Here is a 19,410-nt window from a genome sequence, read left to right as displayed (position 1 = left end):
TGAACCAAGGTTTTGGATTATAACTATAGACGCGCCATTATTACAGCCCAAAACCTATATTCCAGAATAGCCCGTATGGCATAACAGTGAATGAATACCACCCACTAATCAATAGAGTCGTCCCTCAAGGCAAAAAGCTGCTGCATAACCTCATCCGACTTAGCTCGGAGAGCATTATGATACATGGTATTCGTAATGAACTGTTTGATACCCTTGATCTTCGCAGCCGTATTTGAGGCATGACTGAAGTGCACGTACATGTCATCTATGTACGTAGCAGCGTAGACAGGAACTTCATTCTTCGCCAGCTGGGCCTCGTCATAGAGCGCAGGCCAGTCCTTGGTAGTTGCGAGGATGTCTGCCGCCTCCTTGATCTCGTTGAGCTCGTCGTACGAGTCGAACATGTCCTTGTAAATCTACAACGTATCCGTTAGTTAAAGTGGCATCATCCATAGCTTCCGGATAAATCTCACCATTTCGCCCGTAAACCAGATCTCTGGTCGGCTGGCATCAATGCTGAAGTTCGCATTGGCCGAACGAAGTCTATCCGCAGACCAGTTTGAAGCTTGCCTGTTGATTATCAGTTAAATAAGGTTATCCAAATGGAACCGGCTTAAGGAATGCCCACCCTTGGCAATAGATAGATTCGTGAAGAATGGCATAAATAACAGCACCATCAAAGCCACCTGCGGCATCGATTGAAGTGCGCGTAGGATGAGTCAGGAAGCCAAAGATCTCGAGATCATTCCAGGCGCGCAGAACAAGCTCTAACGAGTGTTAGCCCAAAGTTGCACTTACTCTATAGCGTGATCAAATATTACCGTGGATACTATCAAGGCCACCTATAGACGTCAGTATCACAGCCATTGAATTACAGATTATATTCCCTACCGTGCATGCCAAATATCAGACCCAATTGCTGGAATCTCGCGGGTGTCAGTCTCCCGGACGGAACAGAAACATCGTTCTCCTCGAGATACTGCATGATTCTCTTGACTCTCTCAACATCTTCAGGGAACTTGGAGTAATAGGCCTTGTTTCGCTCCTCCAGCTTTTCTTCATTTCTTTGGGTTAACCGAGGGAAATACTAGAAAACACAGATACTAAGGATGCATACCGTATGTCCGTGCATAGACTGGGTCAGGATCATTGACAAGAGGAGGCAATCCGCCGCAAATAAACGCTTCCGCTAACCCCTCTGGGCTTTGTCGTGTCAAGGCTCATTAGCATAAAGGTTTATCTTCTCATAGTACAGTTTAGCAGTGTAACTCACAATATAGAAAGATACGTCACAGCGCAGAAACCACCGAAACTCTGGCCGATAATACTCCATTTACGTTTATCTTCGGGATAGTCCACGGTAAGGCAACGGCGAACGGCTTCACAATCTCTGACAATGTTATCGGCTCGGAAGTTCTTCAGGTACTCCGCCTGCTTGATTGCATTGCCTTTCAAGGCAAGGGTACCTGCACTGATCGTGGAGCTGAGGCCAGTGCCACGTTGATCTAGAAACAGAACCTATACCCTATGAGCACACGGACATTTGCGTGATGAGGAAAGAAAATTGGATTTGATATCACTATTACCCACCTGGTATCCCTTGTCAAGGGCGGTGCCAATCCAGCCATTCTCCTGAGGAGGTCGACATCCATAACCAGGTCCACCCTGTAGGTATACAAGCCAAGGCAGTTGCTTGTCCTCCTTTGGAGCATCAAATGAAGTCGTCAAACGCCGAACACTGCGGGCAAAAAGCCTCAAAGTGCCATCATTTGGCCGGCTGTAGTTGACTGGAACGTCAAAGAGCAGTTCTGCTACACGGAGCTTCCCTAATTCCCCGCAGTATCAGCCTCTATGTTACACTCACACTCCCTCAAGAGACGCACCTGGGACGTTGTGAAGCTTCTTGTCTACTAGTTTGGCAGCCATTGCTGTTCGTGCCTTGACTGTATCTTTATGGCTGTGTTCGGAGTAGCAAAGAACCTGTTATTGACGTTCTCTGGAAAGACAAGAGCTGATTGTTGATACGTAGTGGATAAATGTGGAGACTTTAGAATGCAACCTTAGGCAGGCCCGTCTGTGCGCGCCAGCCAGTTGGCTAGTCCCTTAACGTCTAGTCCACCCGACGGAATCCATTCAACCACTATACCAACTGGGGGCCGTACGGCACGGTGTTTGCTCACGGTGACTCACGGGGTTTGACTCTGCATTAATATATGTCAGGAAGAAATCCTTCCACAGAAATATAACTTTTAATTTTTGGCATAAGATAATATACCCCCGGTTACAGTTGGCAGGCCTATGTCGACATATTCTACAAGCACCATCTTTTTCTTGAGCAGTTGTCTTCCCTTGCAACAGTCATGAGTGATAAGAGCGTCATGACTGCTATGGAACTAAAAGACGTCACGGTCACTGCAGAAACGCAGGCTAGTCTTCAACAGCAATTATGGGAGATCACTCAAACACCATGGAAATCCGGTATCCTTCCTAGTGCCAATCATCTGGCTCGGGCAAGAGCAAGCTTACCATCATGTCTTGCGAATGAGGGAGTGGGGTTTGAGGATGCGAAACAACATATCCTGAACGACATCGTCCCAGCTTTCAATGGAAGCAGTATAAGTCCCAACTACTATGGCTTTGTCACCGGAGGGATAACACCTGCGGCCCTATTTGCGGATAACATTGTATCTGCGTACGATCAAAATGTTCAGGTGCATCTGCCTGACCATTCTATCGCCACGGATGTTGAATCCAACGCTCTGGGTCTCCTTGTCGATCTTTTGCACCTGGAGCGAGCTGACTGGCATAACGGCATTTTCACCACTGGAGCAACGGCGAGTAACATCCTCGGCTTAGCCTGTGGGAGGGAATACGTACTGAATGTCACTGCACGCAAGGCAGGAGTCCCCGAAGAAAGCGTTGGAGAGCATGGTTTGTATGAAGTCATACAGGCATCCGGATTGTCAGGAATTCAGGTTCTGTCAACATTACCGCATTCATCCCTAGTGAAGGCAGCTGGAATTCTGGGAATCGGTCGAGCAAATGTTAAGAACATTTGTCAAGAAAGTAATCCACTCCTCTTTGATATGGAAAATTTAGAGCGTGAACTAGCAAGGCCAGACAAGGCAAGTATCGTCGCTTTATCCTGTGGTGAAGTCAACACTGGACGTTTCGCGACGACCAGCATCGACGATATGCGAGAACTACGGAGATTGTGCGATAAGTACAGTGCCTGGCTACACGTTGACGGTGCCTTCGGAATTTTCAATCGCGTTCTAGATGACAGCCCAGAATTTGCTACCATCAAAAAGGGAGTTGCAGGCATAGAGCTGGCCGATTGTATTGCAGGCGACGGGCACAAATTTCTCAACGTACCGTATGACTGTGGCTTCTTCCTCTGTCGCCATCCTAATGAAGCTTTCAATGTGTTCCAGAATGCAAATGCGGCCTATCTGACAGGGAATAGCAACGGACCTCCCTCAATTCCCTCGCCATTGAACATCGGTATAGAGAATTCCAGGCGCTTCAGGGCGCTCCCTGTCTACACTTCACTTGTCGCTTATGGCAGAACTGGGTATCAGTCTATGCTCAAGAAGCAAATTCGATTGGCCAGGATGATTGCCGGATGGTTGTTTGATCACTCGGAGTACAATGTTTTACCGGAGGCTACTACTAAGGAGGAATTAATGGACCAAACTTTCATGGTTGTCCTGCTTAGCGCAAAGCAGGATGAGTTGAATAAGGTCCTTGCAGCCAAGATAAACGAGACATCTAAGATGTTCGTTTCTGGGACCTCCTGGCAAGGGCGACCGGCTTGTCGAATTGCCATCTCCAATTGGAGAGTTCAAGGAGACAAGGAATTTGAAATTGTGACAGATGTGCTGAAAAGTGTTGTTGAAGGAGGAACAACCAATTGAGCCTATGTGCGTATGTATTTTGAAACACGGGTACATCAGTACGCTTATATAGAAAATTCCCGGACTAGCCAATTCAATATGACAATGTACTTTAATGTGGAATAGTGATTGGATATAGTTGTTTCTTTGTCTCCAAATTGGCTTCAAATGCAGCATCACCGACGCCGGCCAGCACCGCCAGCATTTTCTCTCTCGGCAAGGCTAACTACCTCGCCGATTCCAGCCTCCTCCTGTTCATCTTCGAGAGCCATGACTTCTTCTCTGCTATCCCACCACTTCTCTTCTGCAATGTTGAATGCATCCTTGCGCAGTTCCTTAATATTCATCTCCGGCTCCAAGCCCTTTGCCTTTAACGTTTCAAGCAAAATCTTCTGCCACTCTTCAGAAGTACGGTTGAAGAACTCACGCAAGCTCTCGAAAGGTCGGGGAAGAGGCCTACTATCCTGTACAGATGGCTCTCCCTCTGGCTCCTCTACCTCGAGTTGTTCCATTTCTTGCGTCACAGACGGCACCGTTGTCTCTGTAGGAGCGGGGGAGGCAGTATCCAGTGACATCGCATCTTCCTCTTCATCTCCCTCCTCCTCTTCCTCATCATCTTCGTCGTCGTCCATTTCATCGTCGCTCTCTTCCTCCTCGTTAAGGAGATTCCAGTTCTCTGGTTCGTTATAGAAGATCTCCTTGACACCGTCAAGTTTGACGAGATCGATAGAGTACATGTCATTAAACGTAAATTCACGATCACCTTTCTCATAGGTACCTCCGAAGATGAACAGAGTATCATCTTGCACAGTGAGCTGTGCGTTGAACCGCATATGAGGCATTTCGAAGCGAACAATCGAAGGCTTCTCGGGCTTATCAGACTCCTCTTCAACTGGGGGAGTATTGAGTTCCATTTCATCGTCGTCATCCTGACTGCGAATGCCTTTCTTCGCCTCCAAAGCCCTAAGGTTCTGTAGCAGCTCCTCCTCATCAGCTTTAGTCCGGTCTCGGGACTTGACCTGATTTGCCTGTTTTTTGCCCTGTGCCCTTGGGCGCCGGAGACTCAATGGGAAAAAGCGGTTTCTGTCGGTATTCCAGGCATACAATGTATTGAAGAATTCACTGTCAATTCCCTCCTCACTGAGCTCCACATCATGGACACCACCAAACATGATGCCGCGACCCTTGTGATACGCCATAGTAGCACCTGCGCGAGGCGGGTTCGGGGCATTCGCAGGCTTCTTTCTGCGTTCCCAACGGATCGTGGGGGTTGCAGAGGCAGGAGCATCGGCAGCAGGTGGTGTGATTCGAAGAAGCCAGGTGTCCTGGTGAACCATAGGTTTCATGGTCATACGCTGAGCACCGCCCTTCATCTGTTTCCCTCCTACGCTAGTGGTGGCCTTCACACGGGAATAACCACCAAGGATGACTGCACCTGCTTCGTGAGGAAGGAAAGAGAAAGAAGAGCGAGGATCAGGTTTCTGTGATGCAGGGGGCAGTATAGGATTATACCAGGTATACTTCGAGCAGTCGTAAATCCACAAGTCTTGAAGATATTTAGTTTGCTGTGAGGTGTCCTGAAAACCACCAAAGAGGATGATGTAGTTCTTGACTCAAGTCAGCTTCAAAAGACTCATTGTCGTGAGATGTACATGATTCCCGGTAGGCAAACCTTGTAGTAAGTCATTCTATGGCCACTTCTGGCAGGAGGACCCTTGCCTTTGGTCTCAAGACGGGCCCATTCTTTCGTCGACGGGTCGAGATACCAAAAATCATTGTAATGATAGAAAGTACCTTGTTTTGGAGACGAGAACTCACCTAAATGGTTTAAAAGTCAGTAAGATGTCCATGAGCCAAGTAAGTATCCAAGTTTCATGCCTCCAAAAAGATATACGCCGCCAGTATTCCCACCACGGCACCAAGCATGTCCACTCCGAGGAAGAGGAGTATTGGGACTAGTGACCTCTTTCCATTCGCCTTTGTCAATATTGTACACAAAGAGGTTGTTGAAAAATGTAGCAAGAGTGCCATCAAAGTACTCTCCACCGAAGACCAACAGTTCGTTCCGATTTGAGGGGGACGCCAGCACAGTTGCGGAAGACCGAGGAGATGGTGGTCCCGAAACAACTTCAGTGACCTTGAGGAATTTAGCCTGCTCTTCAGCGTATTGCGCGAGGATGGCATCCAGATCCGCATCTTCTACATCGCTGTCTGCATCCCGACCCTTCTTGCCCTTAGATCTCTTTTCCTTTTGGGCAGCTTTCTTGTTCTGTTTCGCCGCAACACGTTCTTTGTGTTCGGCGGACTTCTTATTTTTCTTGCCCATGTTGTGAAATCACTTAGTTGTCTGTTTATAATGGCCCGATATGTTTATCGGATAGCGACACTCTATATGTATATAGACTGCCAATTCAATGGCGTTTTTAATGCGTGGGGTTGATAACATTCTACAGCGCGGGGTTCAGAAAAAAAATTAATTCCCCTCGTTTGGTTACGTGTAAAACGAATACCATATCAAGTCCCTAATGTCTATAGATGTAAACTATTACAGACACAATACAGCTGGTAGTATGTCAGATCGATTGCCTCACGTAGCTTGCCAATAGTTGCTTGGTAATAGATATAATCAGTTGTTTTGGACTATGAATGATGAGTAGTGCATTGTAATCATCCATTGATTAAGCAGTTATGGAGAGCAGGGATCCATAAGATATATAAGCTAGGCGGACCGATAAGGTCTAATACAACAGCTCTGCAATTTGGGTACGTACCTCATAAAACACAATCTATAAAATAGCACTACCCATAAAGGAATAAATCTATATTGGGTACTATATCAATACCTGGCAGCTTGTGTCTATTCCAAGCATAGTTAAATATCTCAAGTATCATGACAATTCCTCGCCTACCTACGGAGTACTATGCTATGTATGGGTGGTACGGGGCTATACCTCTCAAATATACTCCGTAAGGTAGTCTCACCGCCCAGGTGATAACGCGCCGGGACGCGTCCCTTTGTCTCTTCGGGCTATGGAATTCAGTGACATTTAGACGAAGAATATCGCAAATGCCTTGCACGAGAATAGGAGCAGAATCATGAAAGCGAAAATACGACCCTATGACTAGGCACAACTTGGAAGTTCATCTCAAATGGCTGTTGCAACAAGGCCCTTCGCTTTACCCCTCTTTATCGCCATCGGCACGCGAGAATCGCAACTCTATTCGAGAGAATCACACTCAAAATCGGCTGATTCCAGCGCTGCATGCAACGGGTAACCAAGTTCCAGAAATCGCAATTGGAGACTCCCAGCCATTACAGAAGAAACCTGTCGACAATGTAGAAAAAGATTTCGAGGTAGAATCGGACGAAGACATGGCACGATTGTTAATGGCTCCACAATCTGCGAGCAAACCTCGACTTTTCAGTCGTCCTACAGATGCTGTTAATAGGTCACCCTCGAAAGTGAATGGTCGTACACATGCTGAATCGCCTACGCGACGGCGGGAGGCGCTGAAGAGTCCGACAGTAAAAAGTATGGTCATTAATTTGCTAAAGTCTTTTCGGACAACTAATGATTAATGGAAAGGTACCCAAGGCGATACGCTTTCGTCATTTGACAGTGTTACCAAGACGATAGTGACGCCGTTCCGGACAAAACATAAGTTTGATGTCGAATCTTCGGCATTTGATATTGATACTATTGATTTGACGGGCGATTTCGACAAAACAACGACTTCACCAAGCATAGTAGATGAGTTTGGGGAACCGCACAGGCTACGGAACGAAGAGCCGCCCAATCGAAAAGACGCTATGGAGAAGCGAGGAAAGAAGCGCAAAAGCGAGGAGTACATTTCTGATCTAGTATCCCCAAGAAAAAATGCCCCCAGGGTACGCTCACCTTTGCCCAATGGTGGGACTACAGATGCTGCCCCGTCCGGTTTGACGCGCTTGACCAAAACCTACATTACATCTTCCCCGACAAAGAGCTTCATTCGTGAAGCCCCATACTCTCATTCTAGCGTTTTGAACCAAATCATAGCCGATTCCGACGAAGACGGCGATGAAACTCTGTTTGACGATTTGATGAGTGACAATGATGCTCCCGTCATAAATAACGATAAATCTTTATATCCTGTGCTTCCTCAAGATACATCTGCGGAGAACGAAAGAAGAGAGAAGGTGGCAAAGAATGCAATACACCGTTCTCCACTGTCATCAGAAATGGATCTCACTTCATCTGTTACCGATACGTCCGTCAGCAAGACATTTACGAAAGCTGGTGATTCAGGCTTGACTTATGCTCTCGGGACACCAGGGTCCCAGCCTAAGAACAGCGATGTCACGAAGTTCTTAACTCTTTCCGATGAGATTTTGGATCAACGGATCTCGGGTTTCGAGGATACTCTAAGGAAGAATTCAGAAATCGTTTTTGAACAGGCTATGAAGGGCGAGCCAGCTCCTGGATTAATTGCTGAGAACAAGAGTATTACAGCTCGGATAGAAGCAATTAAATCCCTAAAGAACAAGAAGGCTGCCTATCACGCCTGCGAATCAACAAGAGACCAACTGAAGAAAGCACTAATGCAAGTTATTTCTCAAGGTGGTAGCCCAAATACAATGCCGGAAGAGCTCGAACAAAGCCGAAAAGCCACATTGCAGCTAGAGCAGATCGAGTCTGATATACAACGTCTCCTTGTACAAGCTGATCTTTTGTCGGCTTCCTCTTCAAGTAAAGGACCATCTCGGCAGGGCTCGGAGCGTTTGCAATCACCCCCTCGATCAGCTACAAACATGAACCCTAAGAAATCAGTCCATCCCCAGGATCTCGAAGCCATTGAGACTGCTTCTTCTAGACTTCCCTCAGGGCCGACCTGCCGTGTCTCTCAAGCTGACATACCAGCACGGGCAACCAACCCATCTTGCAGGAGCGCCGGCTCTTGGTCTAAAACTTTTGACTATGATGAACCAATGATCAGCGATGATGACCATGCTTTTACTCGTACCATGGGATCTCCGGTTCGGGCGGAGCAGTTTGATGAATTTGACTTAGACGCTGATGACGAGGAAATGCTTGAGGCAGCGGGGTTTCTTGACGATGGCTACTCGGTTTCAACAGCTAGTAATAGTCTCCAGATACGCAAGGTCTTTGCTGAAACCTCCGGAAACGTTGCCCGCACTCCTACTACACAGAAGTCGCAGACCCACAATGGCCTATGGCATCATCACCCGTGGTCAAAGGATGTTAAAAGCGTTTTGAAGGATCGTTTCCATCTTCGAGGCTTCCGCCTTAACCAACTCGAAGCCATCGATGCTACCCTGAGTGGGAAAGACACGTTTGTTCTAATGCCGACAGGCGGAGGAAAGTCATTGTGTTACCAGCTGCCTTCTATCGTCAAGAGTGGAACGACCAGAGGAGTCACAATAGTCATTTCGCCATTGTTGAGTTTAATGCAAGATCAGGTGTATCATTTGCGCCAGCTCGAGATAAAAGCGTATTTGTTGAACGGTGAGACGCAGAAGACAGAACGACAATGGATAATGAGTACACTATCGAGCTCCGACGCAGAAGGTCATATCGAGCTGTTATATATCACGCCCGAGATGGTCAACAAGAATCAAACCCTCATCCGCAACTTGGAAAGGCTAAACAATAGGCATCGACTTGCGCGCATTGTGATAGATGAAGCTCACTGCGTGAGTCAATGGGGACATGACTTCCGTCCTGATTATAAGGAACTTGGGGGCCTTAGGGCTCAGTTGCCCGGTGTTCCAATGATGGCTCTGACAGCTACCGCCACAGAGAACGTGAAGGTAGACGTCATCCACAACCTTAAAATGGAAGGCTGCGATATCTTTACCCAGAGCTTTAACAGACCAAACTTGACATACGAAGTGAGGCAGAAGAAGAAGGGTAACGAGCTTCTGGCTAGTATAGCCGATACGATCAAATCATCTTATCATAACAAATCCGGCATTGTTTATTGCCTTTCGCGTGATACGTGCCAGAAGGTCGCCAAGAGCCTTCGGGACGATTACCGCATCAAAGCGGAACATTATCATGCTGGTATGAAGCCGGACGAGCGAGCCGAAGTTCAACAGCGTTGGCAGGCTGGGAGGAGCCATGTCATAGTGGCGACGATCGCCTTCGGTATGGGTATTGATAAACCGGATGTACGTTTCGTGATCCACCACAGCCTCCCCAAAAGTTTAGAAGGCTATTACCAAGAAACTGGCCGAGCTGGCCGAGACGGGAAGCGTTCGGGTTGCTACATGTATTACTGTTACAGGGACTCGATGACCATTACTCGCATGATTGACAGCAGCGATGGTAGTAAGCAACAGAAGAACCGGCAGCGACAAATGCTACGCAATGTTGTGCAGTTCTGTGAAAACAAAAGCGACTGCCGAAGAGTCCAAATCCTCGCATATTTCAACGAGCATTTCCGTCGAGAGGACTGCAATGCTTCCTGTGATAATTGCAAGTCGGACTCTGTCTTTGAACTCCGTGACTTTTCTCAACACGCGGCCTCTGTAATCAAGGTTGTTCGATATTTCGAGCAGTCAAAAGAGAATGTGACATTGTCGTACTGTGTGAACATTTTTCGAGGAAGCGCAAAAAAATTTAGGTCTCCTCAGCACAGACAGGCACCGGGGTACGGAGAGGGATCTTCCCTAGAAATGGGAGAGGCGGAAAGACTTTTCTATCACCTTCTTAGCGAGGGGGCTCTGTTCGAAGAAAATGTGGTCAACGGCAGTAGATTTGCTGTGCAGTACATCAAGCTTGGACGTCGTGCCCCTGATTTTGAGAGTGGCCGGCGTCAATTACAGCTTCATGTCAGAGTTTCACCACACAAAAAAGCTCAACCCTCTCGGAGTGTAAATCGGAAGGATTACCATCCTCAATCCACAAATGTCTCATCACCTGTTCAAGCGGCGAACCAACGCCACTTAGCCCGTTATCGATATGAAGCAAACTCTGACAGTGATAGAGATAGTGATGGCTTCGAGAGGATCCGTATCGCTGGCAAGCCAAGACGCGATAAACCGTTTACTCCAGGTCCACCAATTACTCAAGATGCCAGGTTTGACCGGCTTGACCCGCTCCATAAAGCTGTAGCGGAGGATTTCATGGTTTATGCCAAGAATTACTGCCAGGATGTGAGGATTTCTCTTCATCTTGTTAAGTTAAAAAGACATTGCTGACTTATTTTAACAGCTTGTACTCAAGAAAGGCCTTCGCAATCAGCCCTTCACAGACGGGGTGCTGCGGGAGATGGTCATAGCCTTCCCCAAAGGTGAGGAACACCGGTAGCCATTGGTAGTGGGACGCAATACTGATATCGAGCAGACCTGTCAGAGCTTTCCAGAATTCCCGGCATAGATAAGGACAAGGTTAATCGGTACGGTGCTCAGATACTCAAGCTCGTACGAGATACGCAACGCCGGTATGCGGAGTTGAAAAAGGATCGTGATGACGCCGATGGTGTTGTTCCAGACCCCAATCACCACAACGTCATCAATCTCACCAGTGACAGCGAAGAGTATGATGACGGTGATATTCTAGACGATGCCTCAAACCTTGATATGGATAACAATGTTATCTCTAGTCGGTACTTCACCACCGAACCAATCCCAGAAGATGACTCGTCTGATGGCCCTGGGGGAGCTAGCAGCTCCAAACCTCGGAAGCGTCAAGCTACCAAGCGGACTCGTCGAAAGAGCGCTGGCGAATCCAAACCCCGGAACAAAACCCCACGACCCAGAAAGAAAACCGCCAGCCGCGCTGACAGCCGCCCTCCCCGGAAAGGCTCAAAAGCAAAAGAACCCATGTCCCGGATAGGAATGATGCCTATCTAGGATCTTTATATATCTATTTTCATGTTCTTTACGATGATGTTAATGGTATATTGAAGAGCGTGGGGGCATAATTTCACTAATGGTCTACTGCATCAGGTGCATCCACCGGCGTTGAATTGGAATTCTGACTACCCTCTTTTGTACTTTATTATGAGGACTTGACGAAGCGATTATGTGAATATATACTCGTACTAAACGCATGTAGCTGGGTTTTTCTCATGTCCTTTCACGCATTCTTTTTCTTAACTCATTGCATCTATAACCGTATATAGCCTTAAGTCGTATGTGTCCCAAAAGACATTGGTCGGTAATTCCTGGAGTTTGGTAAAAGCTGGACTGTGCATCGATATCAACTATTGAGAGCAGTCATTCAATCGTTCAACGAACGCCCGAAATCTATCAACCTCAAACGTCTGGCATCGCGTGGATGGAATTGAGCTACTTTAGCTCTTACAAGGAATCGGGCGGCGGCAGACTCTCGGGGAAGGTCAATGTAGGAGGTACCCGCATCGAGTAACGAGGTGAGCAGCTCATGCATCTCAGCAGCCGCTGCTTCGCGTCGATTTGACGGGTTCCGTTCTTGATTCTCTCCTTGAGACGTTTGACCCCTGACGAGTTCATCTATTCGGCGCTGGCCGCTATCATGGTTCGCTGCCGAAGCTTTCAGTTTTTTAGGCTTACCATGACTTGTATAGCCCCTCTCCAATGTCTCATCAGAAACACTCATGGCATCTCCCGCAGTCGGACCACCGAGATCTTCTGCAGCGAGCATGGGTGCCAAAGTTTCATCAATAAAATTGTGGAGAGAGGTTTGGAGCTCTTCCGTCGCCTTGTCAAGCTCCTCCTTCTTTTCCTGCTGCTGATCGACAAGATCATGCGCTAGTTGAGACGGTGACTTCTGCTCCTTCTTGGCTTGTTGTTCACGGATACGAGCTATCCGTTTTTGTAGTCCATCATTGATGGCTTGGGCATCACGCAGATTTGCCTCTTCAACTTTCAAACGTTGGCGGTTGGTCGAAAGCTTATCTGCTGTCATCGTGACAGATAACTTGCTCTCCTTGACCAACCGAGATATCTCCTCGACCGCAAGCAAGGATGGCAGAGGAGACCCAGAGCTTGGGAGCTTTGTTTCCGATCCCAGGAGAGAGTCATATGCTTTCTTGGCTCTCCTAACTTGCGAAACGCGAGAAGAAGGGTCCGCGCCGATCTTAGAAAGATCAACCGCGTTGACCGAGCGGAGCTGTTGCGCGCATCAGTATCGCGTCTCTGTTTCTAAATTTGTTCGCTCTTCGGCTTGCATACCTTGCGCAAATCATCTTCTTGGCGTTTAACTTGCTCTTGAAGATTTTTCAGGGTCTCATCCAGCTTCTTGTTATACGCCTGGAGAGTGGCCGGGCTGATTTGTTGATCATAACTCTCTTCGGCTTTCTCCCGTTTCACTGCGAAACGCTGGATCTTATCAACGGTCTCCTGAGGTACATCCATAGGGATAGATAGACGGTGCAGCACGATCTAGATGAAACACGGGTTGGGTGTCGAAGCTTGGAGAAAGTCCACACAAGCAAGGCCACAGAGTCCAGGTCAATACCAGTTTTTCTGAATCACAGTAACGTGAAAGGAGATACTTTGATATTCACGTATTGCTTGGGTTGTTTTCTATGCCCTCCCGCACGTGATAATGACGGGTGGGTAGACTATACCCAAGGAAGGCTAGCGTGATCCCGTGCCACCGTTTCGCCTCAATCACACCTTAACCTCATCTCTTCACCGCGACATCGCGACTTCCTCCCCTCCATCCATCATCGTCACCTTCTTCCCTTTGCTTGGCATCTTCAGCTCTGTCGCAACGGTGGAGTCGACTGCCTGTCTTTGTTACTTGGCTCCTATCCGCTGTTTTAGCGTTTGTTCAAGCCCCTTTTAGCCCGGCGCGTGGCAGACTATCTCTGTGTTCTTACACCCTGCGACGATCAGAAACGTTGTGTTTTCTTTGGAGGAAAAGGGATAGTACAGATTTAGCAACTGAACTTTGCTCTCATATTCTCCCTTTGCCCACGCTGCAGCCTGTCAGCTCCCATTCACGTTCGGACCCTGAATCCTCACCACCACTATCACCGTCTACATCTCCGTTTTATCGTGCCCGATCCGATCTTCTCTTCTCTTCTTCTCTCTTTCCTAGCATAGCTTTGCACACGCGAAGCTTTCTGCTCAAATCCAAGGCCCGTGATTCCCAGCATCTTCACTCTTCCAACGGCTATCCTTCCTCAACATCACTTCTTCCATCACTGTGCACGATTACCACCAGCATTCCTAGTCATTTCAAGCACCAGATTCCCTCTCCCGATCGCCAGCACCAGCAAGTCTTATTGGGAACTCCTGGTGTACATAGTCGATCAAATAAAGCAGAAAGAAAAGAAAAAGAAAAGGCTATTTTGATACTTGGACTTCCTGCGTAAGTGAAGCAAGACTGCACAGTTGAGAAGCAATATGTCTGCCTCTCCATCCGCTTTGCAATCCACCAAGCGTCCCTTGGAGGACCCTTCCTCGCCATCAGGTCCCAATGATCAACCGGAGGCCAAGCGTCCTGCTTTGGACAAAGTAGTAAAGGGCGATGAGTCCGAGGCGTATGCGGAAGTGAAGACTGAGTCCTCAGGTGTGCCCAGCGCCAGTGCCGATGGCCAAGGCGATACCGTTGTGCCTGATGCTCCTAATGCGAAGGGCACTAACCCTGAAACCCAGCCTATCCAGTCCACTGCGTCCCATGCCGAAACTGGCTCTCAATCCGAACAGCATCGTCCCCAAGACGAGTCAAGCTGGATCCATATTCGGGCTGTAATTTCTAGCCAGGAGGCTGCTACCGTTATTGGTAAAGGTGGGGAGAATGTATCACAGATCCGTCGTCTCTCCGGCGCCAAGTGCACTGTCAGCGATTACTCTCGTGGGGCAGTGGAACGTATCTTGACTGTCAGTGGTCCACAGGACGCTGTTGCTAAGGTTGGTTATATGCATCCTTGCTACTTAGCTGAAGTCTAACTGGACTTGCTAACTGGGCTTTAGGCTTTTGGTTTGATCATTCGTACCCTAAACAATGAACCCCTTGATGCTCCTTCCACTGCCCAATCCAAGACATACCCCTTGCGTTTGTTGATCCCCCATATCCTCATTGGCTCCATTATTGGCAAGGGTGGTGGCCGTATTCGTGAGATCCAAGAGGCCTCTGGTGCTCGTCTTAACGCTTCAGACGCTTGTCTTCCCCTGTCCACTGAGCGGTCCCTTGTAATTCTGGGTGTTGCAGATGCAGTTCACATTGCCACCTACTACGTTGCTGTGACGCTGGTTGAGCAGCTCACGGAACGATTTGGCGGGCCGGCAGCGTCTGCCTATGCTACTCGCAGTGGCGGGCCTGCTGGAGCTGTGCCCGGTGGTATGCAGGTTGTCCCTTATGTTCCTCAGCCCGCTGGCGGTCAATATGGTCACCCTGATACCTTCAAGCGCCACCACCCACACCCCAACCGGGCTGCTGCGGGTGCATATGGCGTTCCTTATCTTCACGGACAGCCCGCTCCCGCCCCTGTAGCTCAGCCTGCCATGCACTATGGTGGTGCACCTCAGCCGTATGCTGGCGCGGGCCCTCACCAGCCTGCCCCTTATGGCGCCCCCCAGGCTGCTCCCGCACGCGGTGGTCCGACTCCGGTCGCCCCTGTTGGCGGAGCTATGCCCGGTCAACCACTGACTCAGCAGATCTATATCCCCAACGACATGGTGGGTGCTATTATCGGCAAGGGTGGTGCTAAGATCAACGAGATCCGTCACCTTAGTGGCAGTGTGATCAAGATCAACGAGCCACAGGAGAACAGCAACGAGCGTCTGGTGACTATCACAGGTACCCAAGAGTGTAACCAGATGGCTTTGTATATGCTTTACTCCCGACTTGGTTAGTCTCGACTCCCGGATTATTCTCTACTATCTCATTACTAACTAGCAATACAGAAAGCGAAAAGCACCGTATCTAAGCGGAGGAATGAGTCTACGAGCTTGCTTAATCTGTTTTCTTTCTTCCAGGAGCATATGGGATTTCCTTTTTTTCTTTACTTCCTTTCCTTTCTTTTTGCCTTGCTCAAAAGCCGTCTGTCCATGGTGACTTTAATGATTCGTTTCGGGTATATGCCTTCCAAGTTGTAATTTATGGAAAAGCGCTGTCCGTCAACATTCGTTGTACACAATTATCACCAATCTAACGTAATTCAACTCACAACCACCTCAAACCTTCCTAAAAGAAACATGCTTCATCCCCAAAGGCGGCACAGACGGAATCACCTTCTCCCTAATAGGCGCAATCGTTCTCTTAAACTCCTCCGTCTCCCTCGCAGCCTTATGCACATCCACCGACTCCCACCCCACAGCCAAAAGATGCAACACCGCCTGTCCAGACGGACTCTTCTCATGCTCCAACGTACCAGGCCTCTCCACCTGCGCCATAGCCCACGACTTGGGCCGTCCACCCTCAGGCAATTTCTCCGTCAGCGCAGCCCGGAACTCAATCAGATCGGCATTGAGCTTCTTTTGCTCGTCGGGCGTCAGGGAACTGGGGACGGTGAGCGCGACCAGCTCCGTGACGGGGTTGGTGGTTAGGGACTCGGTTTCGGTGATCGATGGTGTGAGTGTCGCGAAGATGACGCTCACTTGCGTGTTGGGTTCGATGTATGGGGCTAGGAATTGTGGTTGAATTCCTTCGTGCGCGTCGGCCCAGTCTGTGGTATCTGTTTAGTTACGTGTTTCCTTTTTTTGTCTTGGGTAGGATTTCCTCTTTCTTTTTTTTAACTTTGGGGAGAGGGAGAGGGAGAGGTGGTGGGAACTTACTAACTACCCATACTACGATGTTCTCGTCCTCTACTGTTCTGCCCCATGCTGAGCTTTTATATCCGCTTTGGTGCTTGGCTGTTTGGAAGAGCTGGAGTAGTGCTTGGCCTTCTTCGTTTGAGGGGTCCTCGGGTTTTACTGAGGACTTGAGCTGGAAATGAATGAATTCGCTGACTGGGAGAGCCATGTTGGGTTGTACTTTGATTGGCGGGGTTGTTGGAGCTTTGTACGATATGATATGGTGGGTTCCAGTTTAAGACCGGACCAACTCGACTTGGCGGGCTCAAAAAGTTTCTCTATATCGTGGAGGAACTGTCTAGTAGAGATAAACCCGGGCTTTTGGGGGTAAAAGACAGCAAGAAAACAAATTGCCTTGAAATCATGTCACCTTGCGGGCGATGATGTCAGTGTCAGCGCCTCAGTCATCAAGGCCGCAGTTCCCCACCCTAATAAAATCAGATGTTCAACAGTGATAGTACTGGGGTTATTATAAAGATCACATCATTAATGAAAACATCACTGGCGGGTCAATATCCAGACCGATATGCCAATCAAACAGCGACTAATGCTATGTACAGAGAAAATAGCCAATTGCTCCCCACGCCCATGTCCCGCTCTTTTTAGGATTGTTCATATCATGAATCGGAGACAAAGCAGAATTCAAACATGCACTTCTACAGGTCATCAACACTCCTAACCTTCGACTTCTTCTCACTAATTGCCTTCTTCAGGTTTCCAACAATATGTTGCCTGCGTTGCACCTTTGCCTTCCATTGCGCACTTTCTTCCTTGCTAGCAAGATCGCCAACGCCTTCCACGCTTCGAAGGCGGCTAGCGCGAGCTGACCCGTTGATGCTAGACCGGAAGCGAGCAGCGGAATCTGGTGTGTGATATGCACTGAGGGGACCATCAATAGAGCCCCGCGAGCCTGGTGTCGTAGGGAGTCTGCCCACAGACTTTTTAGGGGTTGCAAATGGCGACCCCTCACGGCTTGCTGGCGACGCAGCCGTGTCAATACCCAGCTTCTTCAGCTGTACTTCTAGGAAATCAATATCGCTGCTTTTGCTTTCAGCCATGTTCATCATAGTAGAAATGGTTGATGTGACTGCTTCGACAGTTGGTCGTTTAACAGACTGGCGTGAAGCGCTGTCAGAGCGAGGGGCCTCGGCAATCTTCGCCCGTAGGAGAGACACGGCGGACTCCAGATCTGTTAGTCTTGCCTGGATATTGGTAGATGCTGTCCGAAGGTCCTGTTGCAGGTTTGCTTGCTCTGACGACAGTGGTGCGGAAACGATTGCAGCGGAGTCTGTGTGGGCATCCAGTGTCTTCCGAATACTAGCACATTGGCCTCGCAGTGTGAGTATATCTTTGCTCAATAGTTCTCGACAGTCCTCGAGCTTCTTCTCCACTCCTTGGACTCGTTGTTTCTCAAGCTCGCCGGCAAGCATGACAAGGGCATCGTCAAGCTGCTCAATTTCAGAAAGACGTAGCTTTTCGTCCAGAAGATCCGCTGGGTGATCACCTTGCAACACATTGACCCAATCAGAATTACTGGATGATTGTTGGTACATAAGGAAAGCGGACAAGGACCGCGCGTTGATGCCTAGCGTATCTACCATAGAATTGATATCACGGTATAGTCGTTCAATCTGGCCAGGGATGCCTGGCTTACTCGTCTGACCAGTGTAGTCTTGATGAGGGAGGAAAGGATCGAGGGTAGGCACAGGTTCTATGGGCCGAGCAAGGTCGGCACGAAGCCTCTCGTCTTCGTCATCGTCTGAAAGCGACAGTGTCTCCTCCTGTTGTCGTTGCGCTTGGAGCTTCTGTTGGGCTTGTGCTTCCTCGATAGCCTGGGCCGAATGCTGTCGGAATTGATTTTCACGTTTCGCTAAATCACCGAGAGTAGCTTTACGTGCAGCAAGGGTGCTGCCTGGAGCTTGCGGCTTGAACAAACTCTTTGGGGCGCCATTTCGTACTGGACTAGGCGACCTAGGGAAATCGCGATTTGTCGAGGGCGCTGGAGGTAAGAAAGGTTTCCGAACTTCCCCAAATAATTGCCGTGGCGGTTGGTTCAAAGTCTGGCTAGATTGGGATACTCCCGTGAATAACCCACCCGCTGAAGTTTTACCAGAAAACCCAGCCCCAAACGAACTTTCTGGTGATATCTCTGGAGTTTCTGCCTCAGATTCTTCTTCCTGTTGCTCGGCTTCATCTGCAACATCCTCACCACTATCAGCGAAATCAGACTCGTCTTCCTCATCGCTCAATTCCTTCTCGGATTCATCTGCTTCTGCTTCTGAGTCATCAGGGACAGGGCCCGGAACCTCTGCAGGAGTGGGCGACGGCTTCGCTGCAGTAAAATCAGGAGGAAGAGGTGCCTCTTCGGGTTCGGCTTCCGCAAGGGCCTCTTTCTTAGATTCCAAAGTAAAGTCAGGAGGTAGCGGCGGCTCTCCTCCGTCATCTTGCGGAGCTGGCTTCAATTGTGTAGTGAAGTCAGGAGGAAGAGGTGCGTCGTCGATGGAGCTCTTAGAAACGTTGGAGGACGCGGAAGTATCACCAGGTCCATAGGAGGCCTTGCTTGTTGGGTCGGGAGGCAGCGGTGGCTCTCCTGAAGCATCAGGAGTCTTCTGATCATCAACAAGCTCCTCCTTTTTTAAGGGTGGGCTGGCAATAGGCGTTTTGTCTGATGGTGGAGACAGTGGGGTTGATGCTTGCTTATCAGAATTGCCGAGAATCGAAAAGGGAGATTTGTTCGTCTGAGTTGCACCAAAGGGCTGCTGAGGTTGGTTGGGAGTACCA

At 48.9% G+C, this 19,410-nt stretch overlaps 6 protein-coding genes across 6 annotated transcripts; 3 read left to right on the top strand and 3 right to left on the bottom strand.

Moving 5' to 3' along the window:
• Positions 1–104: 104 nt before the first annotated feature.
• On the bottom strand, positions 105–1,926 carry AO090003000302 (proline iminopeptidase; the record flags this gene model as incomplete). The annotated part of the gene is made up of 8 exons (XM_023234824.1): positions 105–416; positions 474–570; positions 629–767; positions 892–1,056; positions 1,118–1,203; positions 1,274–1,518; positions 1,591–1,826; positions 1,884–1,926. The coding sequence occupies 8 exons, from the start codon at positions 1,924–1,926 to the stop codon at positions 105–107; spliced, it is 1,323 nt and encodes a 440-aa protein (XP_023089907.1).
• A 434-nt stretch (positions 1,927–2,360) lies between these two features.
• Positions 2,361–3,917, top strand: AO090003000301 (pyridoxal phosphate-dependent decarboxylase family protein; the record flags this gene model as incomplete). The annotated part of the gene is made up of 1 exon (XM_001819452.3): positions 2,361–3,917. The coding sequence occupies one exon, from the start codon at positions 2,361–2,363 to the stop codon at positions 3,915–3,917; it is 1,557 nt and encodes a 518-aa protein (XP_001819504.1).
• Positions 3,918–4,072: 155 nt separating this feature from the next.
• AO090003000300 (putative Kelch repeats protein) lies at positions 4,073–6,222 on the bottom strand (the record flags this gene model as incomplete). Its single annotated transcript, XM_023234823.1, has 3 exons — positions 4,073–5,503; positions 5,569–5,714; positions 5,808–6,222. 3 exons carry the CDS (start codon positions 6,220–6,222, stop codon positions 4,073–4,075), a joined length of 1,992 nt encoding a protein of 663 aa, XP_023089906.1.
• A 1,896-nt stretch (positions 6,223–8,118) lies between these two features.
• AO090003000299 (RecQ family helicase MusN) lies at positions 8,119–11,754 on the top strand (the record flags this gene model as incomplete). Its single annotated transcript, XM_023234822.1, has 4 exons — positions 8,119–8,656; positions 8,948–10,625; positions 10,980–11,055; positions 11,617–11,754. 4 exons carry the CDS (start codon positions 8,119–8,121, stop codon positions 11,752–11,754), a joined length of 2,430 nt encoding a protein of 809 aa, XP_023089905.1.
• A 370-nt stretch (positions 11,755–12,124) lies between these two features.
• On the bottom strand, positions 12,125–13,239 carry AO090003000298 (uncharacterized protein; the record flags this gene model as incomplete). Its single annotated transcript, XM_001819449.1, has 2 exons — positions 12,125–12,994; positions 13,057–13,239. The coding sequence occupies 2 exons, from the start codon at positions 13,237–13,239 to the stop codon at positions 12,125–12,127; spliced, it is 1,053 nt and encodes a 350-aa protein (XP_001819501.1).
• A 999-nt stretch (positions 13,240–14,238) lies between these two features.
• On the top strand, positions 14,239–17,407 carry AO090003000297 (telomere maintenance protein PBP2; the record flags this gene model as incomplete). Its single annotated transcript, XM_023234821.1, has 3 exons — positions 14,239–14,745; positions 14,809–15,685; positions 17,343–17,407. The coding sequence occupies 3 exons, from the start codon at positions 14,239–14,241 to the stop codon at positions 17,405–17,407; spliced, it is 1,449 nt and encodes a 482-aa protein (XP_023089904.1).
• Between the last annotated feature and the right edge of the window lie 2,003 nt (positions 17,408–19,410).

This window comes from Aspergillus oryzae, chromosome 2 (assembly GCF_000184455.2).
Source record: "Aspergillus oryzae RIB40 DNA, chromosome 2".
In the NCBI taxonomy this organism is placed as follows: domain Eukaryota; kingdom Fungi; phylum Ascomycota; class Eurotiomycetes; order Eurotiales; family Aspergillaceae; genus Aspergillus; species Aspergillus oryzae.
Note: the sequence above shows the minus strand (reverse complement) of the source record. Positions and strands in the feature narration are given on the sequence as shown.